The 27,643-nt window shown below is 41.6% G+C and overlaps 1 protein-coding gene across 1 annotated transcript in view; it reads right to left on the bottom strand.

Annotated features, from left to right (window-relative positions):
* Positions 1-558: 558 nt before the first annotated feature.
* The window catches only part of LOC124616366 (NADPH oxidase 5), a 450,136-nt gene continuing 423,051 nt past the window's right edge, over positions 559-27,643 (bottom strand). Inside the window, exon 19 of the mRNA XM_047144676.1 lies at positions 559-1,570. Coding sequence (XP_047000632.1) covers positions 1,373-1,570 — 198 coding nt within the window. The 3' untranslated portion in view covers positions 559-1,372. The remainder of the gene's footprint in view (positions 1,571-27,643) is intronic.

Raw genomic sequence — 27,643 nt, 5'->3', positions numbered from 1 at the left:
TTGTATCGAACCACAAATGACTGCTTACTAGTAGTAGTTACCATGCACATTTATCTGCATAATTCACAGTAATATGTGCATGAATGCTCTTGTTTTCATGCTTTCTTCTTGCAGCATGGTTAAATAGAGATTGAAGGGTTAAGGGCTCATTTTCTTTTGTGTAATTAAGTTGGTTGGTTTGGGAGAGGGGACCAACCATCGGATTGGGGAAGGAAGCTGGCTGTGCCCTTTCAAAGGAACCATCCTGACATTTGCCTGAAGTGATTAAGGGAAATCATGGGAAACGTAAATCAGGATGGCCAGACGCGAGTTTGAACCGTCGTCCTCCCGAATGCGAGTCCAGTGTGCTAACCACAGTGCCACTTCACTTGGTGCCTAATTAACTAATATGTATGTGAGTAAGGAAAACTCATTTCTGCAAAAGTATGTAATTCCTAAAAATTTCAGCATACTTACAAATGATGCTGCAGCTCAATACACAAATATTCATCACAAATATCTAAAAAAAAAATACACATATATACAAGAAATATATATTTACAAGTACATACATAATTCTGGAACAACACATGAGAAATGTGTTACAAAATGCTTTTACAAGCTCAATAAATATTACATAAATAATACACAAAAAATTGTTCATAAATACCAGTATGGAAGATAATTTACAAATTCACTTCAACATTCATTCAGTTGCTCATCCTTCCATCCATTCATCCATCCATGCCTTGTAGTAAGCATACTGCTTATTCAATACAGTTACATTGTGAAAGCTAAAAAAAAAATCAATTACTTATGCTGCAAATAAATTGTTACAAAAAGTGATCAATAAAATTTCCACCTCTACTCTCCATGCCCAAGTAGAATACAGTAAATAAATACATTTTACACTCTGGAAAACATGTCTTGTAAAGCACAGTTATCAGTGTTCAATATACAATGACTAGATCCTAGGTTAGAATCAACCTCCATAAAATGTTTGCAGAATACTGTTGTATAAAAATGTAGCTCCCACAAGAAAATAACTGACTTCAATGCATCTTTCAAAATAATACATTTTAAAATATCACACAATCACAACCATCTGTGTCTTGGTATTCTCAAGTGCTCAGTGATACAGTCCAGTTATGGGTAGCTGTATTACATAATAAAAAGTGACAAATTCGAACTTTGATATATTAATATTGCACTTCAGTATTTACTTCACTTTCATCTCATTTGAGATTTATTAACTATAAAAATTATTGTTGGTTAATATATATCAACTTTGTGACCATCAGTTGCAAAGATGCATGAAATGACATCTTACAGGAGGGGATACATTCTTAATAGCAGACTGAGTATTGTCACTCATATCAGACAAAATTCTCTGTTAGAAAACTTCCTTGCGGAACTCAAATCCATATTGATCACATTTAACTCGCAGTATCCTGCCAAGCTGTGGTGGCCCACAATAAAATACTGTTATTTTGCCTTTCTTTTGATCCAGTAACTGCTTAAATACTTTATCCCAGTTTGGACGTCCAGCATTTGTTCTTGTTTTGAGGCCAGTGATGAGATCTCGTTTTTCCTATAAATAAAAAAAATATTTTAAGTGAATATTTAGTATTGTTGTAACATAATGGAAAATTATGTGCATCAGTCTAAGCACTGTCAGCTCACTGTAAGGAAACTCCTGTAGTATGCTTTATATAATGTATGCTGTAATGGAAACAAATGATAAAAGCTGAACAAAGCTGATGAACTTCAGTTTTGATTTAATGAAACTGTGAACTTTTAGTTTTGCACTTGTGAACCATGATTTTGCCAAACTGGAAATAATTACATGTTAATGAAGCAAAAGTTTAATTGCTATTTATCAGATTAGGCAGTAATTTTTTTAACTAATAAATAATCTGAAACTTCCAGAAAAACTCTCTTACACATAAAAATGGATATTGTTATTTACAATGTGAAATCAAGTATCAATTTGGGCAGCAGGGTGAGCAACAACTAATGCGTCACACTGAAAGCATGTTTTTTTGAGCATCCACAAAATACACATAGATCTGCACTGCCTGCCTCAGCAGTAATCGTACTTATACATATGTAGAATGATCTGTTAACTTCATGTAAAGTGGAACCACAGCCCCCTATAAATCCTTTAAATGACATCATTTTAAAAATGTCATTTTGAGTTGCAATTTTTCTTAAAGCAAGTAAGTTTGAGAAACAGCCAGCAACTATAACCACTGCACCATACTTGCACATGTCCAACACACAGCAGATTTTTTACCCTTTCTTTCAGAACACTTTTTTTAACAAAAGTCCAGTGTCTTAACCACTACACTTCTGACATGGTGAAAGATTTGTAAGTGATGGTACATTAAGAAGTAAGATTCAAATTCTATAATAGTAATAATAATAATAAAAAGTGGGATACTGATAGGTCAAAGGGGAGAATAAAACAAAAAGGCAAATTATTGTTATTTGAAATGAAGAAAAGAGAGACTCAAATTATTAGGAAAACATCACTGTCACATAAAAACTTGCATGGTTGGTTTTGTATGTATATTCAACCAGAGGTTTCTTAGGGATTGTTGCTTCTAAAGAATAAAATGAAATATTTTACAGCACTACTTTCACACTGCCTCTTTCTTCCACACCATCCTGCAGCATAAGCTTAGCCATTTTCATTGTCCAGGTGATTAATTTATCAACTTCAACATGTCAGTATTTTCTTAACTGTTGTGAAAAGCATCTAATTTGACTTCTGAGCCTTCTGTCTCTGAAATAAAAGGGAGTTCACTAAGTCTGTACATTTCAAATCCATAAGATCAAGGCATTTGGTAAAACTTTGACAGAGTCAGCACTTATCCTCTTCTAGAGACCACACTTTGATATTTCTGGCTGTTGCAGCCATCATAGCTTGCATCAGGATTCTCTCCTCAGATCAGCTGAGATTGCAGAATTATGCTTAAGATGTAATAAGTGTTGTGGGTTACCAGTAGCAGATGGTACCCTTTCCATGGGAAAGGGTGCCAGAATTTTAGTCTTCCACTGTGACTGGCTGCTGTGTTAGGAGGGTGTACACCAAAACACTAGTTTTCTATTATTAATATTCTATTGATGATGCATTCAGTCTCCTTGACATTTAGATATAGGTATACCTAAATAGCAAGCTATTGCCCACATATTTTGGAAGTCATAACAGCAAGCAAATCTAAAAATAGAAGATAAACAAAAAGGCAGACAAAGCCCACCTGAACTGTGCACTGAAGTGAAGTGGTTCGCACTGCGCAATCAGATTGGGATGGACAGTCATCAAACACACACACATTGTCTGATGCAGTCCATCAAATCTCAATTTTACACAGATGTGTTGAGTATAGATGGGTTTAAGAATCAATAGAGAGTAATCAGGTACTTATGTTGAGAGAGAAAGCTTGTGAATTTATTAATAACATGTGACCTGTTGAATACACAGTGGATAAAATGTATAACTTACAGTTTCTCATGTTCTGTTCAACAAATGTGAGTGACATCTCTAAATAGTGAACTAAACAATTTTTTATGTAACATCAGTTCCTCACTAACAGTTCATTACAATCTCAGGACAACAGACCCATTACCTATGTGCTGTTCTCTGCACAGGGACATCTTTTAAAGACCTGGGGGTGACATTTAACAGCTCTCCTTGTATTTCACTGAGGACAGTGAAAGCAGCTAGTTACCTCACATGTACTGCATTCTCAGAACAAACAGGATCAGTGATACGTCATCTTCAGTGATACGTCATCTGTGATGACACAGAGGATGTAAGACACTGATGGAAAAAGTATTGCAGCACCAAGGAGGAATTGTGCAACACCAGTGAAAGTTGGTGGATGTGCTTTACATCTGAAAAATGATGTTTATTCAGATTTCATGCCAGTCACACCAAGAGTGGCCCCAGTATCACAACTATGAGGGTGTAAATCAGATTTGCTGTAAATACACATTGTAATGGTCATGAGTGTGTGCTGCCTTTGAGATTAGACGTGGTGGCCTGATGTTAGTCAAGAACGCCTTTAAGGTGACAGAGTTGCCATTATCAGTACCTTACTGATTTTTATCAAGGTCATGTAACAGCGCTATAAGAAGCTGGATGTTGCTTCTGTGATACTGCAGAAAGACTTGGCAGGAATGTAGCCACTGTAACAATTGCTGGCAGCAGTGCTCATGAGAATGTACAGCCACAAGAAGACTGAGCTCTGGAGAGCCATATGGCATTACCAAGAGGAAAGATAATCATACTAAGCTTATAGCTCTGTCGCATCATACAGCATGTGGTGCAGCAATCTGAGCAGCAGTTGGCACCACAGTGACACAATGAACTCATACTGCAAGGACAGCTCCGAGCCACACATTGTGCATTCCACTGACCCCAAACCACCACCATTTGCGTCTTCAGTAGCATCAGATGAAAGCTCATTGGAGGGCAGGGCAGGATAGAGGTCTGATGTATTTTTTCATGTAAGTTGGCTTTGCCTTGGTGTCAGTGATGGCCAAGTGTTGGTTAGGAGGAGGCCAGTTGAGGGCCTGTAACCAACCTGTCTGCGTGCTGGACATGTTGGACCTACACCTGGAGGTATGGTTTGTTGTGCAATTTTGTATGACAGCAAGAGCATTCCTGTGGTTATCTCACGCACCTAACTGCAAATTTGTACGTCAGTCTGGTGATTCAGCTAGTTGTGCCGCCTGTCATGAGCAGCATCCCAGGGAGTGTTTTCCAGCTGCATAATGCTTGTCCACATACTGGTGTTTTAACACAGTGTGCTGTACACAATGTTGACATGTTCCTTCTGCCTGCTTTATCGTCAGATCTGTCTGCACGGACGATAGCTCCAGTGTCATCCAACAACATTAACCACCCATGAGTAACATAGAAATAAATATCCTTGGAGTAGTGAAGCGATTTAAATCACTTAAATAAAAGCAAATCTTCTGGTCCAGACTGTACACCAACTAGGTTCCTTTCAGAGTAGATATGCTGATAAATTAGCTCCATATTTAACAATCTTAGCCTTCTTAGGTTGTTTGCATATGATGCTGTCATTCATTGACTAATAGAGTCATTAGAAGATCAAAACAAATTGCAAAATGATTTAGAAAATATATCTGAATGGTGTGAAAATTGACAGTTGATCCTAAATAACGAAAGTGTGAGGTCATCCACGTGGGTGCTAAAAGGAATTCATTAAACTTCAGTCACACAATATGTCAGTCAAATCTAAAGGCTTAAATTAAACTGAATACCTAGGAATTACGATTATGAACAACTTAAATTGGAAGGAACCAAAGACTGTGTTTTATTGGCAGGACACATAAAATGTAACACATCTACTAAGGAGGCTGCCTACACTATGCTTGTCCATCCTCTTAGAATATTGCTGCATGGTGTGGGATCCTTACCAGATAGGACTGACTGAGTACATTGAAAAAGTTCAAAGAAGGGCAGCACGTTTTGTATTACTGCGAAATATGGGAGTTAGTCACTGAAATGATACAGGATTTGGGCTGGATATCATTAAAAGAAAGGCCTTTTCATTGCGACAGAATCTTCTCACGAAATTCCAATACCAACTTTCCTCCAAATGTGAAAATATTTTGCTGACACTGGCCTGTATAGGGAGAAAAGATCATCATCATCATCATCATCATCATCATCATCATCATCATCATCATCATCATCATCATCATCATCATCATCATCATCATCATCATCATCATCATCATCATCATCATCATCATCATCATCATCATCATCATCATCATCATCATCATCATCATCATCATCATCATCATCATCATCATCATCATCATCATCATCATCATCAGTTTCCAGCCTTTGGCCAGATCTTTATGAAACATAGGCCTCTTCATCGTCTTCTGTCTTGCCATCTCTTTCCTTCCAGTTTCATCTCGTGTATCCTCCTGGGTATCCTCTTCTCCTCCATTCTCTTAACATGTACATACCATCCCAGTCTTGATTCCTCCTGTAATGGTTCCACCTCCATTAACTCTCTGATCCTCTCATTTCTTAACCTGTCTATCTTGTCACTCCAATACTGTTTCTCAAGAATTTCATCTCACTAGCTTGTACTTTGCTTATCTCTCTCTCTTTCATAATCCAGGTTTCTGATGCATATGTCAGGATTGGGACATAGTATGACCGATATATAACCATTTTACTGATTTTGGGCCCGCATCTCGTGGTCGTGCGGTAGCGTTCTCGCTTCCCACGCCCGGGTTCCCGGGTTCGATTCCCGGCGGGGTCAGGGATTTTCTCTGCCTCGTGATGGCTGGGTGTTGTGTGCTGTCCTTAGGTTAGTTAGGTTTAATTAGTTCTAAGTTCTAGGCGACTGATGACCTCAGCAGTTGAGTCGCATAGTGCTCAGAGCCATTTTACTGATTTGGGGTACATCCTTGCTCCGTATCAGGCTTCTGACACACTTCCAAAATGCTTCTGCTTTTCTCCCCCACTCATTTATTTCTCTGTTGTTTTTTTTTCCTTCTGCCTGTATCAGGCTTCCTAGGTACTTTAAACTCTCCACTCTTCTCTATCATTCCCCACCAACTGTTATTCCAGTTGTTCCTCTCTCCTCCTTTCTTGTTGTGATAATCATCTCGCTCTTACTTATACTGAATTTCATCCCATTTTCTTGTACTGTTCATTCCCATACGTCCAACTGCTCTTGTACTTTGTCCTCCTCATTCCCCCAAATCATCAGATCATCTGCAAACACCATATTTTCATCTTCCTTTCACCAATTACTTGTGCTACTGTACTCATTTTATCATCCATCACCACAATGAAGAGTAGTGGTGAAAGTGCACTTCTCTGCCTCGAGACATTCTTCTGTTCAATCCAAGCTGAACTCTCTCCTCTCATTTTCACACAGCTCGCACTTCCATGCTACATATCCCTTGTTGTTGTTGTTGTTGTGGTCTTCAGTCCTGAGACTGGTTTGATGCAGCTCTCCATGCTACTCTATCCTGTGCAAGCTGCTTCATCTCCCAGTACCTACTGCAACCTGCATCCTTCTGAATCTGCTTAGTGTATTCATCTCTCTGTCTCCCTCTACGATTTTTACCCTCCACGGTGCCCTCCAATGCTAAATTTGTGATCCCTTGATGCCTCAAAACATGTCCTACCAACCGATCCCTTCTTCTAGTCAAGTTGTGTCACAAACTTCTCTTCTCCCCAATCCTACTCAATACCTCCTCATTAGTTACATGATCTACCCACCTTATCTTCAGCATTCTTCTGTAGCACCACATTTTGAAAGCTTCTATCCTCTTCTTGTCCAAACTAGTTATCGTCCATGTTTCACTTCCATACATGGCTACACTCCATACAAATACTTTCAGAAACGACTTCCTGACACTTAAATCTATACTCGATGTTAACAAATCTCTCTTCTTGAGAAAGGCTTTCCTTGCCATTGCCAGTCTACATTTTATATCCTCTCTACTTTGACCATCATCAGTTATTTTACTCCCTAAATAGCAAAACTCCTTTACTACTTGAAGTGTCTCATTTCCTAATCTAATTCCCTCAGCATCACCCGACTTAATTTGACTACATTCCATTATCCTCGTTTTGCTTTTGTTGATGTTCATCTTATATCCTCCTTTCAAGACACTGTCCATTCCGTTCAATTGCTCTTGCAAGTCCTTTGCTGTCTCTGACAGAATTACAATGTTATCGGCGAACCTCAAAGTTTTTACTTCTTCTCCATGAATTTTAATACCTACTCCGAATTTTTCTTTTGTTTCCTTTACTGCTTGCTCAATATACAGATTGAATAACATCGGGGAGAGGCTACAACCCTGTCTCACTCCTTTCCCAACCACTGCTTCCCTTTCATGCCCTTCGACTCTTATCCTCCAAATAATCTGGTTTGCTAGTTATCTGTTCTCCAGGGCTTTCCACACTTTGCTGCTACATACACTATTATACACTTTTTCAATATCCAGGAAGGTCATTAGTAGATCTATTCCATCTTCATAGTGCTGTTCCTGCAGTTGTCTTACAAGAAAAAATTCAATCCACCATGGACCTTCCTGTTCTGAAGCCATGTTGCTCTTCTCTCATTCTTCCTTCTAATTTTGCCCTAATTCGTGCTTCCATAATTTTCTAAAATCTTTGCACAAAGACTCATCAGTGTTATCCCCCCAGTAGTTCTTGCACTCTTTTCTATATCCCTTCTTAAAGATTGGGAGAATTATTCCCTGCTTCCAGTCTTCTGGGATCATCTTCTGCCTCCATACAATTTTCATTACCCAATATAGCCATTGTATCGCCACCTCTCCTGCTGCTCTCACCATCTCTACACTTAGCTCCAAACCTGGTGACTTCCCTCCCTCCATCTTGCCCAATGCCTCCACCACTTATCCCCATGTAAGGTCTTTTTCTTTTTGCTGTTCCTCCTCTTTTTTCTCCTCGGCTTGTTACTCCTCATCCAAGTCTCCATCTGACTTCAGGAGTTCTTCAAAATACTCCTTCCACATATTCCTGAGTTCCTCCTCATTCTCTACATCTCATACACTTTTGTTCACCATTCCAGCATAATTTGTCTCACCGTTATTCCTCTTACTTTTAATAACTTTTAATCATCCCATATAACACCTTTTTTGAAACTTCACTGTCCTGCTCCATCATTCTGGTCCACTGTTCCATCCACTTGCTTCTTTCCTCCTCCACCACTCTTTTTGCTTCTTTCTTTCTTGCCTGATACTCTTCTCTTGTCTCTACTGTTCCTTTCTGGAACCATCCCCTAAAGTTTCTATTCGTTTGTTTTATCATTCCACCAGGGTGTTTCTTTCCATCTCTTTTTGTTGCTTGTCCTCCCACATATTGCTTCCGCCACACTTACTTATGTCCCCTTGAATCTACCCCATTCCTCTTCTACTGATCACCACAATAAAATAAGGGAAATCAGAGCTCATACAGAAAGATTTAGGTGTTCGTAATTTCCACTCACTTTACGGGATTGGAATAACAGAGAATTGTGAAGGTGGTTCGATGAACCCTCTGCCAGGCACTTAAATGTGATTTGCAGAGTATCCATGTAGATGTACGAGGTGTGTTTTTTAAGTAAGTACCATTTTGAAATTAAAAAGAGACATGCTAAGATATCTCAATAATTTTATTTTTACACGAAAGCCTGTACCTTAATCTACTTTTCTACATAGTTTACTTCAATATTGAGGCACTTATTACATTGTACCAGCTTTTGAATACACTCCTCATAGAAGTCTGCTGCCTGACTTGTTAACCACTGCATCACCACTGTTTTGACTTCGTCATCGTCTGGAAGACATTGACCACCCAGTAATGAGACAATCAATGCAGCAGCTCACTGCAAGACATTTCACAATCTACGCTGTTCAATTCAGAACAAAAGACGTGGCAAGTTGAGCAAGGGCATCGTTTTGCTGCAAGACAATCCTCATCCGCATGTGGTGAATCAGACCAAAGATCACATCACATCTTTTCGATTGGAAACTCTAAATCATCCTCCGTACAGCCCCGATCTTGTGCCCAGTGCCTACCATCTGTTCCCGCACTTTAAGAAACACCTGGGCGGTCAGCGTCTTCAAGACGATGACAAAGTCAAAACAGTAGTGATGCAGTGGTCAACAAGTCAGGTGGCAGCTTTCTGTGAGGAGGGTATTCAGAAACTGGTACAACGTTATGACAACTGCCTCAATATTGATGGAAGTTATGTAGAAAAGTAGCTTAAGGCACAGACTTTCATGTAAAAATAAAATTATTGAGATATCTTAGCACGTCTTTTTTTAATTTCAAAACAGTACTTACTTAAAAAAACATGCCTCGTAGATGTAGACATCCCTGTATTGACCAACAAAGTGCAACAGGCATGGAACTCCATCCCTCAAACTGATATCCAGCACCTGTTCAACACGTTTGTTTGCTTGCATTCAACATTCTGGTGGTTATACCAGTAATTTTTTTTTTTTTTATTAATGAATCAGCAGTTCACATTTGCAATGGCTTATCTCACATTAACCTGTGATCTTGCAATGTTAATCATTTAAATATGTTGCCTAGCCAAACATATTCCCAAAATTTGGTTACTCTACATTAATTATTTTTTGCCCCATCAGTGTATATGATAGTCATTATTATTTATTTTTACGCTCTAACACACATTAATGGCAAAAGCCCTGAGTAATGTTTTCACGATAGGCGATCCTGGAGTATTCTCCTTCCACCTGGCAATCTGTATTGTGAAGTGGATCCATCTCAACCTGTCTGAGTGGCCTATTGCATGTTCCCAGTCTTCTCAAACCTATCCTCTTTTTCTTCTTAGAGAAAGAAACAAAGTTCCAAAAGCTAGGTATTAATTAATCCTACTTTAGAGTGTTTCTATCAGCAGTACTCAAATTTTGCCTTCCGAAGGTAAGTAATGCGCAGTTACATCTTCTAAATCTGCATCTACACTCTGAAAACCACATTGAAGTAGTTGACAGAGAGTACATCCCACTGTACCAGTTATTAGGGTTTTTTCCTCTCTTCCATTTGTGTATGGAGCATGGGAAGAATGATTATCTAAATGCCTCTGCATACGCTGTAATTAAAGCAACCTTGTCTTCACAATCCCTGTAGGAGCAATTGTAGGTGGTTGTAGTATACTCCTAGAATCATGATTTAAAGCTGGTTCTTGAAACTTGCAAGCAGCCTTCTCTGGTTGGTTTATGTCTTATCTTCAAGAGTCTGCCAGTTCAGTTTCTTCAGTATCTCTGTGACACTTCGAACAAAGCTGTGACCAATCATACTGGCCTTTTCTGTATACTGTATGTTATTTCTGTTTGTGTGTATGTCCCGCAGACTTGATCAATATTCTAGGGTAGTTTGCACGAGTGAATTATATGTGGCGTATTAGTAAATTAAGGTCTCACAGTGCTTTTTCATATAGTAAACATCATTTTATTGCAAAACCAGTTACAGATTCTAAAAGCTAGGACTTCTAGCAAGCTTTCACCATAGTCCCTGTCACGATGCATACATTTTTGGAGAGGCTCTGGAAGCTTTTCGTAACCGCATCGTACCACCCTCCCAATGACTTGTGTGTGAAGAAATGGACAGCTGCCTTCAGCTCTTAGGCGCTTGAGAATTTTGTCCTCCCCCAATCATTGTTTCAAGTTCGTGAACAAACAGTAGTCACTGGGAGCCAAATGAGGGCTGTATGGAGGATAGTCAGGGATTTCCCACCCAAATTTGACAATGAGATCTGTCATGGTGCAAATGAACTCCCTTTGTCAGCTGACCCCTCCTTTTTTTCTGTATAGCCCGGATGGATGGATGGATATGGTGTTATGGGCGCTCAACAGTGTAGTCTTTAGCGCCCGAACGGAAACAACAATGGACGAGTGTCACTAAAATGCAGCAAGTGCAAAAATAGGACTAAAATTAAAGGTGACAGTCTACATAGGCAGTGTGCACGTCAACAGTAGCCAAGTGGAAAGCAGCACATAAAGAGGAGAACTGGAAGAGAGCGTAGGGGAAGGGGTTAAAAATGGAACACATAGCACATGTTTGGAACTGGCCTATTACAAGAAGAAAAAGGAGTGGTCAGCCACTCAGCAACACACTAAAAATTCCAACCTAAAATTTTAGGCTGAAGCCCAGAAACATCACAGTACCTTAGAACTTTCTTGACACTCGCCTCGTCATCGGCTAAAATCGAGGGCAGATCCCCACTAATATTAACTTCCGCCCTGGCAGAACGATATAAATCACACTCAACTAAAATGTGGCGTACAGTGATTCGTATGCCACAGGCATCACACAGCCGGGATTCCTCTCGTCGTAGTAATAAGGCATGCGTAAGAGGACAGTGCCCTATGCAAAGACGTATAAGGGTCACTTCATCACACCTAGGTGGCCGGCAGGAGGAACACCACGGCTGGATGGTGGGTGTCACCAACCGTAGCTTATTTTCCCTCACCGCCAGCCATTCCTCCTCCCACAATTGCATATACTTCCGCCACAGCACAGAAACGACACCTTGTAAAGGAATAGAACATTGTGTCACCTCCGGTAATCTGCAGGCGTCCTTGGCAGCTCTATCAGCTTGTTCATTTCCTCGTATGCCCAAATGCCCTGGCACCCAGCAAAAGGACACTTGCTTGCCCTGTTGTTGGAGGATGTACAGTTGGTCGTAAATCAATGGTTCCAACTTCTCTGCCGGGTACAGGTTCTGCAGTGACTAATGCGCTCAGTGAGTCAGAGCAAATTAGGAAGTGTTTGCCCTGAGTACACCGTATCTGCTCCAATGCCTTCAGGATCACGTGAAGTTCTGCAGAAAAAAACAGTGTATTCCTGGGGAAGGCGAATCTTGATGACACGTTCGGGGAACACTACTGAGCAGCCAAGAAAATCCCCCTGTTGGGATCCATCAGTGTAGACTACTGTAAAATCATTATGCCTATCTAAAGTGTTAAAAAACAAAGATTTGAAAGAAAAATCTGATGTACTGTCTTTCTTAAAATTTGCCAAATCTAAAATCAGTCTGGGCCTTTGGAGCAGCCAAGGTGGATATCTGCTCCAACCTCGACGTAAAACACTAAAACTGGCCACACCCATCTCTAAAATGCAATCCTTTGCACGAATCCCATACAGCCTTGTTGCTCGTTGCTGGTTGCGAAAAAGGCTTTCCAGTGGAGGTCAAGCAGCAGTGTGGTATGCAGGTGTGTATGGTGTGGATAATGTTTTATAGGCCTGGCGCACCATTAGTAGGCGCCGCCGGAGGTGAAGTGGCGGTTCACCTGCCTCTGCACAGAGGCTCGGTATGGGGCTCGTTCTGAATGCCCCAGTGGCCAAACAAATCCCCTCATGGTGCACCACATCCAATAGCTTCAAATAAGTGGGTCTTGCAGACCCATACACCATGCATCGATAATCAAGCCGGGACCACACAAAGGCTCTGTAAAACCGGAGCAGACAAGTCCTGTCTGCTCCCCATGTGTGGTGACTAAGACATTTAAAAATAGACAGTGCCTTAAGAGACAGTGCCTTAAGAGACAGCGCCTTAAGAGACAGCGCCTTAAGAGACAGCGCCTTAAGAGACAGCGCCTTAAGAGACAGCGCCTTAAGAGACAGCGCCTTAAGAGACAGCGCCTTAAGAGACAGCGCCTTAAGAGACAGCGCCTTAAGAGACAGCGCCTTAAGAGACAGCGCCTTAAGAGACAGCGCCTTAAGAGACAGCGCCTTAAGAGACAGCGCCTTAAGAGACAGCGCCTTAAGAGACAGCGCCTTAAGAGACAGCGCCTTAAGAGACAGCGCCTTAAGAGACAGCGCCTTAAGAGACAGCGCCTTAAGAGACAGCGCCTTAAGAGACAGCGCCTTAAGAGACAGCGCCTTAAGAGACAGCGCCTTAAGAGACAGCGCCTTAAGAGACAGCGCCTTAAGAGACAGCGCCTTAAGAGACAGCGCCTTAAGAGACAGCGCCTTAAGAGACCGTTTTTTCAGTTCCTTAATGTGTGGCAGCCACGTAAGCTTAGAATCAAAAGTGAGGCCCAGAAACTTCACCATGTCTTTAAAATTCAGAACGGTGTCCCTCATCCTCAACTCAGGCAAGTCAAAAATGGAAGGAGAACGGTTAAAAAGAACACACACCGACTTATCAGTTGAAAACCTAAAACCACTGTTCTGTGCCCATTCATCAAAACGTCGCAGAGTGAGTTGCAACAGACGAGTCGTCGTTGCAAGGCTTGAAAAAGAGCCAAATACAGAGAAATCATCCACAAACAAGGAACACTGCACAGGTCTTTTCACAACAGATGTAATACTATTAATAGCAATAGCAAAGACTGTCACACTTGAAACACTACCTTGAGGGACATCATTCTCTTGTTCAAAGCGACTAGACGGTACGTCTCCGACTCGGTACCGAAAATAACGTGGCGACAGGAAGGACCGAATAAAATTGGGAAGACATCCACGAAAACCCCATTCGAGGAGCTGCCTGATGATAAGATGCCTCCAAGTAGTGTCATATGCCTTTTCAATGTAAAAAAATATTCCCAACAGGTGATGCTGGCGCAGGAAAGCCTGTTGTATAGCCGCCTCCAGGAGGGCCAGGTTATCAAAGGTGGAGTGATACCTCCTGAACCCACACTGAAAGCGACTAAGGAGTTGTCTGGATTCTAACATCCAGACAAGGCGGCGGTTGACCATCCGCTCCAAGGTCTTTCCCACGCAGCTAGTGAGGGCAACACTATGGTAACTACCCGGGCACGTGCAGTCTTTCCAGGTTTTAAAAGAGGAATTAAAATTGCTTCACGCCATGAGTTGGGGAAGTGACCGGGCATCCAAACTAGATTAAAAAGTTGGAGGAGGATTTCTTTATTTCTCCCTGTGAGGTGCCGCAGCATGCTATAGTGGATTCGCCTATCCTGACCAGGGGATGTATCACGAGCCCCACACAATGCAGAGTCCAGTTCCCATATGGAAAATGGGCAGTTGTACTCTTCTGTATTGGGTGAGCGGAAGTCAAAACTGCTCCTCTCAGCAGCCACTCTGTGGGGCTGGAAAGCTTGATTCTGACTGGTGGTTGCAGTAATAGCTGCAAAATGAGCTGCCATAGACTGGGCAATATCTTTTGGGGTCGTTTGGAGAGTACCATTCCACATTATAGCAGCCATAGGGCACCTCCCACCTCTCCCAGAAATCCTCCTTATGGTCTCCCGTACAATGGAACTTTGTGTAGAACGATTAATGGTGTTCAGGAACTGCTGCCATGACCTCTTCTTGCTCTCTCGTATAATCCGACGACACTTTGCCCTCGCCACCTGAAAGGCTGCAAGGTTCTCTACAGTCGGCTGGCATTTGAACCTACGCAGAGCTGCCCGCCTAGCCCTGACTGCAGAGCGGCATTTGTCACTCCACTAAGGGACAGGCTGCCGCTTCGGTTGTCCCATGGACTGAGGGATGGACGCTTCACTGGCGCGGTGGATCACTTCAGTAATATGATCCACCCATTCCTGGACACTGACCCGATGTTCAAACTGGGCTAGTTGACTATACAGTGCCCAGTTGGCTCTACCGAGCACCCATCGAGGTGGTTTCCTTTCCGGTTCCACTGCATGTGGCAGGTGAATCCAGATGGGGAAGTGATCGCTGCCGTGTAAGTCATCAACCACTTCCCATGCAGCAGTGTGGGCGATGGCTGGAGAGCAAAGCGACAGATCAATGGCAGAGAACGACCCAGTTGCAATGAATCAATGCGTGCTTTGACCTGTATTTAGCAAATAGACACTGGAAGACAGAAGAAGCCTCTCGATTGCTCTACCCCTGGGGCAAGTACTCACAGAGCCCCAACGCATATTGTGTGTATTAAAATCACCACAGAGGATGAAGGGGTGGGGGAGCTGTGTAAGAAGATCACTGAGAGCCTCTTCGTCGAGCACATCATGTGGGGGCAGGTAAAGCGAACATACTGTTAGCATATGACGCACATGTACTAATATTGCAACTGCCTGTAAATTCGTCGTGAGGGAGAGAGGCGAGGAGTGGTAGTCGGTGTTGACGAAGATACCTACTCCTCCTCGAGCTCTGTCCACTCATGTCGCCCTTTTTGTGGAGGACAGAACCACATAGCTCAGGGGTGTATGTTTCACTGAAATTTGTCTCTTGCACACATACACACATAGGTCTATCCTGAATCAATAGACGTAGTTCCTCCACATGTGTCCTGAACCCTTGCAGGTTCCATTGTAATATGGGAGCCATCACGGTGGTTGTATTTTCTGCCTCTCTTTCCGCCGAGGTGGGGAGACTGCAGCGGGTGGAGGCTCAGTCTTGGGGGGACATGATTGCCCCATATTCTCAGACTCCATCAGCTCTGGGGAAGAGCCTGATGAAGCGTCTAGTGGGACCACATTAACATGATCCGAGGGTTTACCAGCCGATTTAATCTGTTGGTGCTGCTTGACGTGTGATTTCCTTTGTTTAGGGGGCTTTGCTGGAACTGGAGCTGGGGTGTTTATGATCATGCTGGGCTTTGGAACAGCCTCAGCAATCTGAGATGCCTGGGGCTCTTCAATGTTAGCTACTGTACCTTTCTCTGCTGTTCGAGGAGGGGCTACAGGCTCTGATACACTTGCTGCCTTGCAAGTGCACTGACATGTACAGGTGTTCGTGCCAACACTAACAACCCGTGCCTGTGTAGATGCATCGACTTTTGGAGGTGGCTTCTGAACAATGGAAGCAAAAGACGTAACGAATGTGGGGGGCTGCATGGCCTTAAAGATCTTTTTGGCTTCACTGTAGGGGATACGCTTAGTTGTTTTTATTTCTTGTATTTTACATTCCCCTAGGAAAATTCTACAGTCCCTACTCCAAACAGGGTGGCTTTCAAAACAGTTGATACATCTGACAGGCAACAAACAGTCAATTCCGTCATGGGCAGCCTTACTACAGTTGCCACACATCGCTTCTCCTTTACACCCTAGAGTTGTATGCCCAAAACGCTGGCACTTAAAACAGCGCATTGGGTTTGGGACATACGACCGTACGTTTAGGGGGAGAAATCCTGCCTTGACGTGTTCTGGGAGTTTGGGGGTATTGAAAGTAAGAATGAAGGAGTCAGATTTCACCAGGTTCCCATCCACCCTTTTCATGATGTTCTGAACATCAACAATTCCCTCCTGAGCCCACTCACTCTTTAATTCTTCTACAGGAATGTCAACGAGATCCCTACAGGTAATAACACCCTTCCTGGAGTTCAGGGTGCTGTGAAGCTCTGTATCGATTGTGTATTCCCCCAAGCTTTTAGCTGTTTGAAGGTTAACTGCTTGCTGAGAAGTTGATGTTTTAACAAGCAGTGTCCCATTCCATAAACGCTTCACTGATTTTAAAGTTCCAGCTATTCCTTCTAGACACTTTTGGATATAGAATGGCGAAACCTTTTCAAAGGAACCCTCTTTCCTTTTTATTATTAAAAACATATTCTGGTTGTCAGTATGTGCTCTGTTACTCTGAACTGCTGTACGTTTGCTGACGCCTAAGTCAAGAGGCCTGGCTAACCTAGCCCTCTTGTTGGATTGGGCGGTAGTGCCTACCAGCGGTCCACCCATCCCACTGGCCAGCAAAAAATTAGGAGGAGGAAAAGAGGAAGAATTCGTGGCATCCATGGTCATCCCACGAGCAGCTAGAGAAACTTATGTCCATCCAGACAGAGCCCCGCATGCCTGGATAAGCCTTGTACAACTGAGGTGCGGCAGGTTCCACAGAGGTTGCCCGCTGGCGACTGTTCCACCTCAACAGCCATGCATCTTGTCGGCGCGCAGCACACCTTAAGATTGAAGGGTTTTTTATAGAGGTATGTACCGTCCTCATGATCCAGGCAATCAAGCCAAGATCCCTGGTCCCTACAACACACAACGTTCCACCGTTGCACCACACGGTGGTAGCTGAAGCATGCCCAGAGCTTACGGTGTCAGCAGACTGGCGGTGCACACCAGTCCACAGCTCGAGGACCCCGGGTTCGCCAAGCCCGTACCCAGCAAATGAATGCTGAGTCCCCTGAGGGATGTATAGCCCAGCTTAACTCCCTTAGTGTCCTGCAGTACCTTGCCGCATTGACTGTTGTACCTCTTCCTTGGTAGTCGACCAGCAGAATGCCAAATCCTATCCGAGAATACCGAACCCATCACCTTCCCCACTGATGGTGTTTGTTTGAACTTCTTGACATTTGGAGAATCAGAATGCTGCCATTGCTTTGATTGTTTCTTAGTCTCTGGTGTGAAGTAGTGGGTCCAAGACTCATCCCCAGTTACAATTGAATCTAGAAATTCCTCCCCTCCTCCCTGTAATGGTGCAGAAACTTGCGGGCACTTTCAATGCACTTCTGTTTGTGTTCATCAGTGAGCACCCATGACACACACCTGGCACACACCTTGCGAAACTACAAAATGTCTCTCAAAATCTTGTCAATGGTAGCTTTAGAGATGTCTCCTATTAGTTCCACAATCTCTCACATAGTCACATGCCTATCTGCAAGCTGAACTTTTTCATCTGTCGTCACTGTCTCATCCAAAACTGATAGAGACCTGCATCTGGCCTCTTCACACATGTTTATATGCCATCTGTGAACTCCCTACACCACTTATGCACAGTTTTTACATCCACTCACTTTTCACCATACACATTGGTTAACTGGAGATGGATTTCAATAGGAGTTGACTGCTCTAACTACAGAAATCTAATCTCCACTCCATTCTGACTGGAGCTCATCGGAGACTTTGCTTTATGGACAACCCTCATAAGCAGCCTCAGTTATAGACTGATTACATTTTGCCAGTGTTCTGTTTTTCTGTAATATTCTCAGCATTGTAATTTTGCTTACTCAAGTTCTAATTGTGCAGTTTCATATTCACAGTTCTTGTATTCAGTAACATCTGTCTACCTCTGACAGACCAGAATTACATGTTGGTTCATTATGATGTTTCAGGGTTTTCTGATTCTGTGTTTCTCTTTGTCTGAACACCAAGCTCATATGCCATCTGATGTTCTCTCTACATTGTATCACTAAAATGTTGTTTTTAACTGCAAAACTGAAGAATCACTTCACGTTCATTCTTGCAAATAGTGAAGTAAGAGCATCTAACAAACATGTTTATGGGTCAGCTTTATCTTTAATAAAGCAGTCACATGCACGAAAATAATTGTGAAAGGTGGCTAGTGAACTTCACATAGCTATTCCCACACTTGCAGTTTTGTGCACAGGTACAGTGTTGTACATATGAGCAGGTTATCTAGGCCACAATCTGTGGACTCCAATCACAAAACATTAAAAAGAAATAAAAATAGAAAATATTGCTTTAATTCAGTTATTCAGTCCTCTGAATCATGGAAGATTTAATCATAATTATTTGGTATTGGCTTATTGTTCTGCATTTTTCAGTTGACAGTTGATATGAATTAGGTCAGCGTTCACCTCTAAAACCCCTCACTCCTTTTTGCCAAATTCTAAGTAGTATCCTGTTGAACATGTGGAACAACAGTTGACTAAATTACTAAGATTTCTAAAATAATGGTTAATGGGATTCTGGCAATATGAAGCAAGTTCAGTTTAATGGAAAGCCAATTTGTTCCACAGCTTGTTCCTGTAAAGCCAGGTCCTACAGAAAGTTTTTACCTCCTGTTGCCAGACGTGGATTCTTAAACTCCTGAAAGTAGGGGAAACTACTTTTGGGTAGCTTTAACAAGATCTCACCTTGTGACATCACAGCAATATAATGCAATCGCCTTGAGGATTTTAGCGGCAGATTTGTAAGTCAGATAAAAATTGTGTTAAGAAGAAGGTAATAGGTTTGTATAAAAGTATTTTTATCGTAACAATTGCATCACCACATTTTGGAAAGAACTCCAGAAATTTTTCAACATCCTTACCACAACGTTATGATGTCTGTACCTGTTGTCATAAACGAGGATAATGGAATGTAGTCGAATTAAGTCGGGTGATGCTGAGGGAATTAGATTAGGAAATGAGACACTTAAAGTAGTAAAGGAGATTTGCTATTTGGGGAGCAAAATAACTGATGAGGGTCGAAGTAGAGAGGATATAAAATGTAGACTGGCAATGACAAGGAAAGCGTTTCTGATGAAGAGAAATTTGTTAACATCGAGTATAGATTTAAGTGTCAGGCAGTCGTTTCTGAAAGTATTTGTATGGAGTGTAGCCATGTATGGAAGTGAAACATGGACGAGAAATAGTTTAGACAAAAAGAGAATAGAAGTTTTCAAAATGTGGTGCTACAGAAGAAGGCTGAAGATTAGATGGGTAGATCACGTAACTAATGAGGAGGTATTGAATAGAATTGGGGAGAAGAGGAGTTTGTGGCACAACTTGACAAGAAGAAGGGACCGGTTGATAGGACGTGTTCTGAGGCATCAAGGGATCACAAATTTAACGTTGGGGGGCTGCATGGAGGGTAAAAATCGTAGAGGGAGCCCAAGAGATGAATACACTAAGCAGATTCAGAAGGCTGTAGGTTGCAGTAGGTACTGGGAGATGAAGGAGCTTGCACAGGATAGAGTAGCATGGAGAGCTGCATCAAACCAGTCTCATGACTGAAGACCACAACAAACAAACAACCTGTTGTCATAGTGCAACACATAACACTACCATGATAGTTAACTAGTAAAAACAAAGTAACAGCAAACTGAATGTGTCATTATATTTGGTGGATTTCTTAACACAACATTTCTACTCGTAAGGCCTGCATCATGCTTCAGTCTATGGGTCTGGATCCTAAATATGGCCCTGAGCAGTATAACAAACCAAGATTTACAGCTTTCATGATCAACCAAAGCTTACAGTACCATCCTGAGTTTATCAAAAATTTGTGATTTCCTCTCATTGTTTGGCAATGTTGACTCAGATTTCAGTTTCAATTAACAAGATTGATGACTTTTACGTAAGTACCCTATACTCTTAAATATTTGTGAAGATATGCTCTCTTCCAAATTTGTTTGCGGTAACAGAACACATTTGCAAATTATTAAAATTTGTGCTGTATCATTTATAACCAATGCTATGGTGACTTGATTATTTTTCGAATTGAATTTACTTTATGCCAAATGAAATTTTATTGTTCACCAAATTAAGAACCATTATTATAGTTCAAAAAACAAGTTCAGTTTCTTCAATAACAATGTATTATGCTGTAAAAGCTAGATATATACACAGCTTTACACATGGTATACTTTGAAATTTTTGAATTTATTTTCCCATCGGTATAAAATACTTTTATTACTGTTTTGATTCCAGGATTTTTGTAAGCCCAAAGCAGTACGAATTTGCATAAAATTTTCAGTAACACAAAAACCAGATGCCATTGTAATATTGAATTTGAATAAATAGCTTCCAGGACATTCTGCGAAACTGTGATATGGTATATAGAACTAAATGTGTGCCAAATGAATTATTCTGCAGTTTGTGCTTGATCAGTTTGGAATCAGGGAGTCAGTGATTCGTATCTATCTCTATAAAAAAAATATACTGCACAAATAAAATTTTTTGTTCCCAAAAGTGCTGCACAAAAAACTCATGTGTAATGATAGGTATGGTGGGCTTTACTTTTATGGCTAGACACTGTGAAATACAATTAAAAATAATTGGGTGAAATATTGTTAACACTGGTGAATTAAAATACAAGGACCTAATCACCTAGCAAAACAACAAGTACTGTATTTTCAACAAGGAAAGATGAGTACATATTTCGTGAATATAAGTGGCAAGAACTTATTTTTACATAAAATAGGGAAGAAGTGGAATTGCTCTTCTGGAATATTGTATTTTGGATGGACCGTCTCAACAGGTAGCTAAAATTGTTTACATGTATGTAGTGTACTAACTGTTAAATCTTCATTGAAAATTTTAATTATATGTTTCTTAATGTGCACTTGGCAAAATTGTGCTAAGTGCAAATCTTGGCAAAATTGTGCTAAGATTTGCATAGTTATATAGATACAGTGACAATTTGCACGAATTCTAGTTGCAGAAAGGCTGTGATCTGTTACTGTCTGACTGCACTGAACACCTCTCCAAGTTAAAAAACATACACCATAGCTTGTCCCCTCACTTCATGAGCTTAAAAAGGCTGCAAATAGTAGCATTCAGATTAATTCCATATGATCACAGCTTCCCAAATCCACAGTTGGTGTAATATCTAACAGATCCATTGCGTACATGTTAGTGCTTATGCACCTGCATCGGTGTTGCTCTATGTTGCTACTGCAGCAACGCTCTCAAATGGGAACTGTTTGATTGCCTTATATATCTTTCAATTTCATTACATAACAACCATGTCTTGAGTAATTTCATTTAGGTGATTGTGGGAAAGGGGGGGGGGGGGGGGGGGGAGGTTCCAGACACCCTGGACCCTCTCTCTAGCTACGTCCTCGACAGTGGAAAAAATATGTAATTGTACTTGACGCAACTAATGCAGACCTCATTTAATCGACAAAACACTTACAGTTGTGCCTTCTCTCTGTCAAGCAAGTAACTACTTCTGGCTGTGCGTCTATGACCTTTCCTGGGGACCACTACGTTGCAGTAGATGACGAGATGAGAAATCTACATCTGAGTTGAATGGAACCCATGATTTTGGTCCTGCAACTTGCTCCAAAACATATAGTCATAACTAACATTAAGAGTTATGATGCAAATCATTTCATGAGCATACTCGCCACTTGAAAGAACTTACAATTCCCCTTGAAATCAGGCAACAGTCATGTCGTACAACATCATGAAACATAACCTGAAGCCAGCAGCACCCTGCGAGCACAGTCCCCAGTGACAGACTATATACTGATGAGCCAAAAGATTGAGATCACTGCCCACTGTAAGACTGAATATTGCCTGGTGCCACTGCAGGCATATGACATGGTAAGAAAAGTATGTAAGTAGTGCAAAGATGAATGGAAAGTCATTCTGATGATGATATGTATGCTCACAGGGGAATCAGTTTCCATAAATGACTTTGATAGAAGAGAGAATTTAAAGTTCCTGTTCTCAGAAACAAGCATCTCAGAAATGAGGGAACTGGTAGCTGTTCACATGCTACCTAAGGTAAGGGATAGAAGGATGGTGCAACTGCATTTATACAACAAGATGTTGGACATACACGCCTGTTCACAGAACATGGAGGTTGTAGGCTTTGCTGCTCTGTAGGATAGTCAGTGATATATGGCAGAGCTGGTATTAGGGCACAATGTTGTGCAGGAGCAAGTAATTTGGAGCACACTGTTCAGTGCACATTGATGAATGCAAGACTATGCCGCTGGCAACCTCTGCGTGTTCCCACACTGACACAACATTGTCATCAATTATGGTTGCAAAGGGCATAGGACCATTGAGATTGGACTGCAGATCATTGGAAGCATGTTGCTTGATTTGATGAGTCACATTTCTCGTTATGTCAAGTGGAAAGTCATATCCAGATGTGCTATCATCCGTGCAGACAGCTGCTTGAAACATTTACCACACCATGGGCACAGGTCAGTAGGGGGAGTATTACACTATGCGAGCATTCACCAGGACTTCCATGGGACCCATCATAGTAATCTAAGGCATCATGATAGCTAAAGAGTTCACGAACGTTCTTGCAGACCAACTACATCCATACATGCTTAGTGCATTCCCTGTCTGTGATGGCATCTTCCACTAGGATAACTGTCCATGTCACAAGATCAGATTTGTGCTACAGTGGTTTAGGGAGAATGATGAACTCTAATTGATATCTTGGTCACCAAAATTGCCTGATCTGAAAATTAATGTGATGTAACATAATGATGGAACACATATGTGATAGTATTTAGTGCCATCTCCTTGACCACAAAGCACCAGTGCATAATTTACAGAAATTTAGTGACCTGGGCATAGGCAGTCTTATGCCACATACCTCTAGAGACCTATCAAAGACTTGTTGGCATATTGCATTACAAATGTGAACCAACACACTATTAAGCTGATAGTCAAAATGTTTTGGCTAATCAGCTAATGTGTCTGGCTTCTCAGGTGACCTTGACAGTATGTAGTACACACTGGGTGATGTAGCAGCATCAAGGCCTACAGGAATGGCCAAGGAACCTGAAGTCCCACATCTGTCAAACTAAGCATTCCACCACTAACACTACTTCAACATGTCTCAGACAAAACATGTATATTTGTCTACAAGAGGGCAACAGTAACAGCCATGCTGGCTTCACTCAGTAGTGAATCAATTTGCCCCAAGATCAAATGCCTCTCAGAGAGAGAGAGAGAGAGAGAGAGAGAGAGAGAGAGAGAGAGAGAGAGAGAGAGAGAGAGAGAGAGAGAGATCCCATGAAATGTAGCTCACTCTATCCATATTCAAAGTCTTGAGTTTCATTCATTTATTCATTCATTCACACATTTCCCTAAACCCCATCACAAAGAAAAGCCTTCAGGCACGAGGAGTGAGTCAACACGTACATTAATGCAAGACAAAGATGTCATAAAAACTTAATATTTGTACTGTATTTACAGAGAACTCTCAATATACAGCCTAATGCATCCACACTTATGCCAGCTAAATTTTTTTAAGTAAACTAGAAAAAAAAGCCACTACTATTAAAAGACACTGCTTCCTCCTCAGGTTGACTATAAACAAGGGTGGTATGAAAAGTCCTTGGAGTCACCATGAGAGGTCAGCACTAGCGCAATGAGTTGCTCGTGTGATATTCATTGGGCTGTTGCATGTAAATACATGCCATGTCAGTGCTCTTAGAAGAGAGCTGTGGTGGTAAAGTGGTTCTGTTGTTGTTTCTGCATAGTGATTTGCGAAGGTGGAAGAAAAAAAAGAGAAAAGAGAAAGGAAAAAAAAAGAAAGATTCGAGCAGTGATTAAGTACTTCATAAGGAAAGGTATGAGAGCAAAGGACATTTATGCCAATTTCCAGAATACACTGGGGGACTCTGCTCCTTCATATTCAACTGTTGCCAAGTGGACAAATGAATTTAAAATTGGTCGGGAGCGCTTAGATGATGATCCACGCAGTAGTTGGCCAAGATGTGTCACTACTCCAGAAATCATTGAAAAAGTGCACAAAATGGTCATGGAGGATCACCGATTGAAAGTGCGTGAAATTGCTCATGCTTGCCAGACGTCATCTGAAAGGGTATATCACATTTTAACTGAAGAATTAGAAATGAAAAACTATCTGCAAGATGGGTGCCACAACTCGCAATGCTAAATCAAAAACACATGAGAATGGACAAATTGAAACAATGTTTGGCCAGTTTTAGGAGAAACGAACAAGATTTTTTGTGCCAGTATGTGACCACAGATGAAACTTGGATGCATTACTATACCCCAGAGACAAAACAACACAGAGCAAGGTGACGCAGGGCTTAGCTCACTACGCTCCCCTTCGGGAGGATGACTGTTCAATCCTGCGTCTGGCCACAGGTTTTCCATGATTTCCCTAAATCACTTGAGGCAAATGCCGTTTGGTTCCTTTGAAAGGGCACGGCCGACTTCCTTCCCTATCCTTCCCCAATCTGATGAGACCAACGACCTCACTGTTTGGTCTCTTCCACCAGATCAACCCAACAAAACAACAGTCAAAGCAGTGGAAACATGTTGATTCTCCGCCACTAAAGAAAGCAAAGACAATTCCTACGGCCTGAAAGGTCATGGCATCAGTGTTCTGGTATGCGAAGGGGATTCTGTTTGTAGATTATTTTCCCACTGGGCAAACAATTAGTGGAGAGTACTATGCTAACCTCCTGGACAAATTGCAACAAAAGATATGCAAAATAAAGGCCAGGTTTAGCAAGGAAGAAAGTCATCTTTCATCTTCTGCCCATATGCGTGTACTGTTGCCATGGCAAAATTACTCGAACTAAGGTATGAATTGTTGCCACACCCACCTTATTCATCTGATGACTCTGTCAGACTTCAGTCTTCCCAAAACTGAAAATTTTTCTTGGTGGATGAAGATTCACTTCAAATGAAGAATTGATAACTGGAGTTGACAACTATTTTGCAGGCCTGGAGGAAACTCATTTTTGAGATGGGATCAAGGCACTGGAACATTGTTGGACCAAGTGCATTAATCTACAAGGAGACTACATTGAAAAATAAAAGTAGTTTCAGTGATGTAAGTACTTTTCTTCTATTTCATTCTGAGCACTTATCACACCATCCTCGTAGATGCTTTTGATTTGCTATTAATGGTTTAATGTTTACTTAATTACAATGGTATCTTTTCAAAGAAAATATTTTTTATAGATATAAACATAGAGTTCTCTTTGTAGGATATCATTTCTTGTCATACAGTGTTACAACGAACATTACTATTTCCCATGTAGAATCGAAATATTCAGAGTATTTGAACGACGAGTGGCTAATGAGATGTGTGTGTAATTTTCTTTTGTTCTGGTAGGGTTTCCTATTGTTTGCCCTACATTAGATGGGAGCTTGTTGAATATTTTATCAACAGAGTACACGATTCCATTCTGAATCCTAGATAAGGCAATAAATCCAACATTAAAATTATTTTTGTGTCTTTTTTTGTGACTGTGCATATCATAGATCAGTGAAACATTTTTATTGTCAGCAACCAAAACCATTAAGGAGTAAATACATTTTAAGTGTGTAAGAACTCTACAATGTATAAATAGGCCTGTGCAGTATGCCTGTTTACCTGTGTGATACAATGTTCTTAGCACCTGCTTTTCTGGTTGGTTGGTTTTTGGTATAAAGGGACCGAACTACAGGGTCATCAGTCCATTTTTCCTGACACAAGTAAGGCTCAAGATACAAAAACACCCAACACTACACGTAAAAAGAAAATGAATGGAATGAACAAAAAATGGGGAAAACATACACCACAAGGAAAAGTAGAAGTAGGTATTAAAACCATAGATTATATGGTCTGGGCCGGCTGATCATAGTAATAAAAGAGGATGAGCCAGCCACTCTGCAACACATTACAATGTCCACCCCAAAAAAGACTAGGCGAGATGAACACATGCAGGTAAAAGATGACCACCGTGACAAACAAATGCAAAGGAAGTGCGACAGAGTTAAAATGGAGGGAGGGTGGCGACCTCAGACAGAAGGCTAAATGCCCACCCTTAGATGGTATGATAAAAAACAACCTCACAAATAAAACGTAAAACTAAATCTGCTGTTGAGGCATTGTTGCTCAACACCAAAGGTAGGGTGCTGCAAAGGTTAAAAGTCCACCGCAGAGCAACTAAAAGTGGGTAGTCCAGCAAGATGTGAATGACTGTCATATGTGAGCCACAGTGACATCGACGTGGGTCCTTGCAATGGAGGGGGTAGCCATGTGTTAGCCACCTATGGCCAATGCAGAGCCGGCAGAGAACCACAGAGTCCCTGCGAGAGGCCCTCATGGAGGTCTTCCACGCATTCGTAGTCTCCTTAGGTGCATGCAGTTTGTTGTCCGTACTGAGATTATGCCATTCCCTCTCCAAAACTAAAAAACCCTTTAGCATAATGATCACAGGTCAGTTACAGGGATGCCAATCTCCACAAGCAGATTCCTTGTAGCCTGTTTGGCCAGTTTCTTGGCCAGGTCATTTCCTGGGATTCTGACGTGGCCTGGGGTCCACACAAACACCACCAAATTACGAACCATTCCAGGGCATAGATGGACTCCTGGATAGAAGCTACTAAAAGATGGTTCACGTAGCACTGGTCGATAGCTTGTAGGCTGCTCAAGGAGTCAGTACAGAAAAGAAACGACGCGCTATGGCACGAGTGGATACATTCAAGAGCATGAGAAATGGTCGCCAGCTCTGCAGTGAAAACACTGCAGTAATCTGGCAAGGAGTGCTGTTCAGTATGTCCTCCATGAACATACGCAAAGCCAACATGACCATCAGCCATCGAGCATCAGTGTAAACCATTTCATGGTCCTGGTACATGTCAAGAATCGAGAGGAAGTGACAGCAGAGAGCTGCATGGTTAACTGAGTCCTTAGGATCATGTGAAAGGTCCAGATGAAGCTTTGGCCTAGGTGTACACCATGGAGGTATAAGTGAAGGCAAGGACTCCACTTCAGACAGAAGAGATCAGACGTAAACCGCAGT

Source organism: Schistocerca americana, chromosome 5, assembly GCF_021461395.2.
Source record: "Schistocerca americana isolate TAMUIC-IGC-003095 chromosome 5, iqSchAmer2.1, whole genome shotgun sequence".
Lineage (NCBI taxonomy): Eukaryota > Metazoa > Arthropoda > Insecta > Orthoptera > Acrididae > Schistocerca > Schistocerca americana.
Note: the sequence above shows the minus strand (reverse complement) of the source record. Positions and strands in the feature narration are given on the sequence as shown.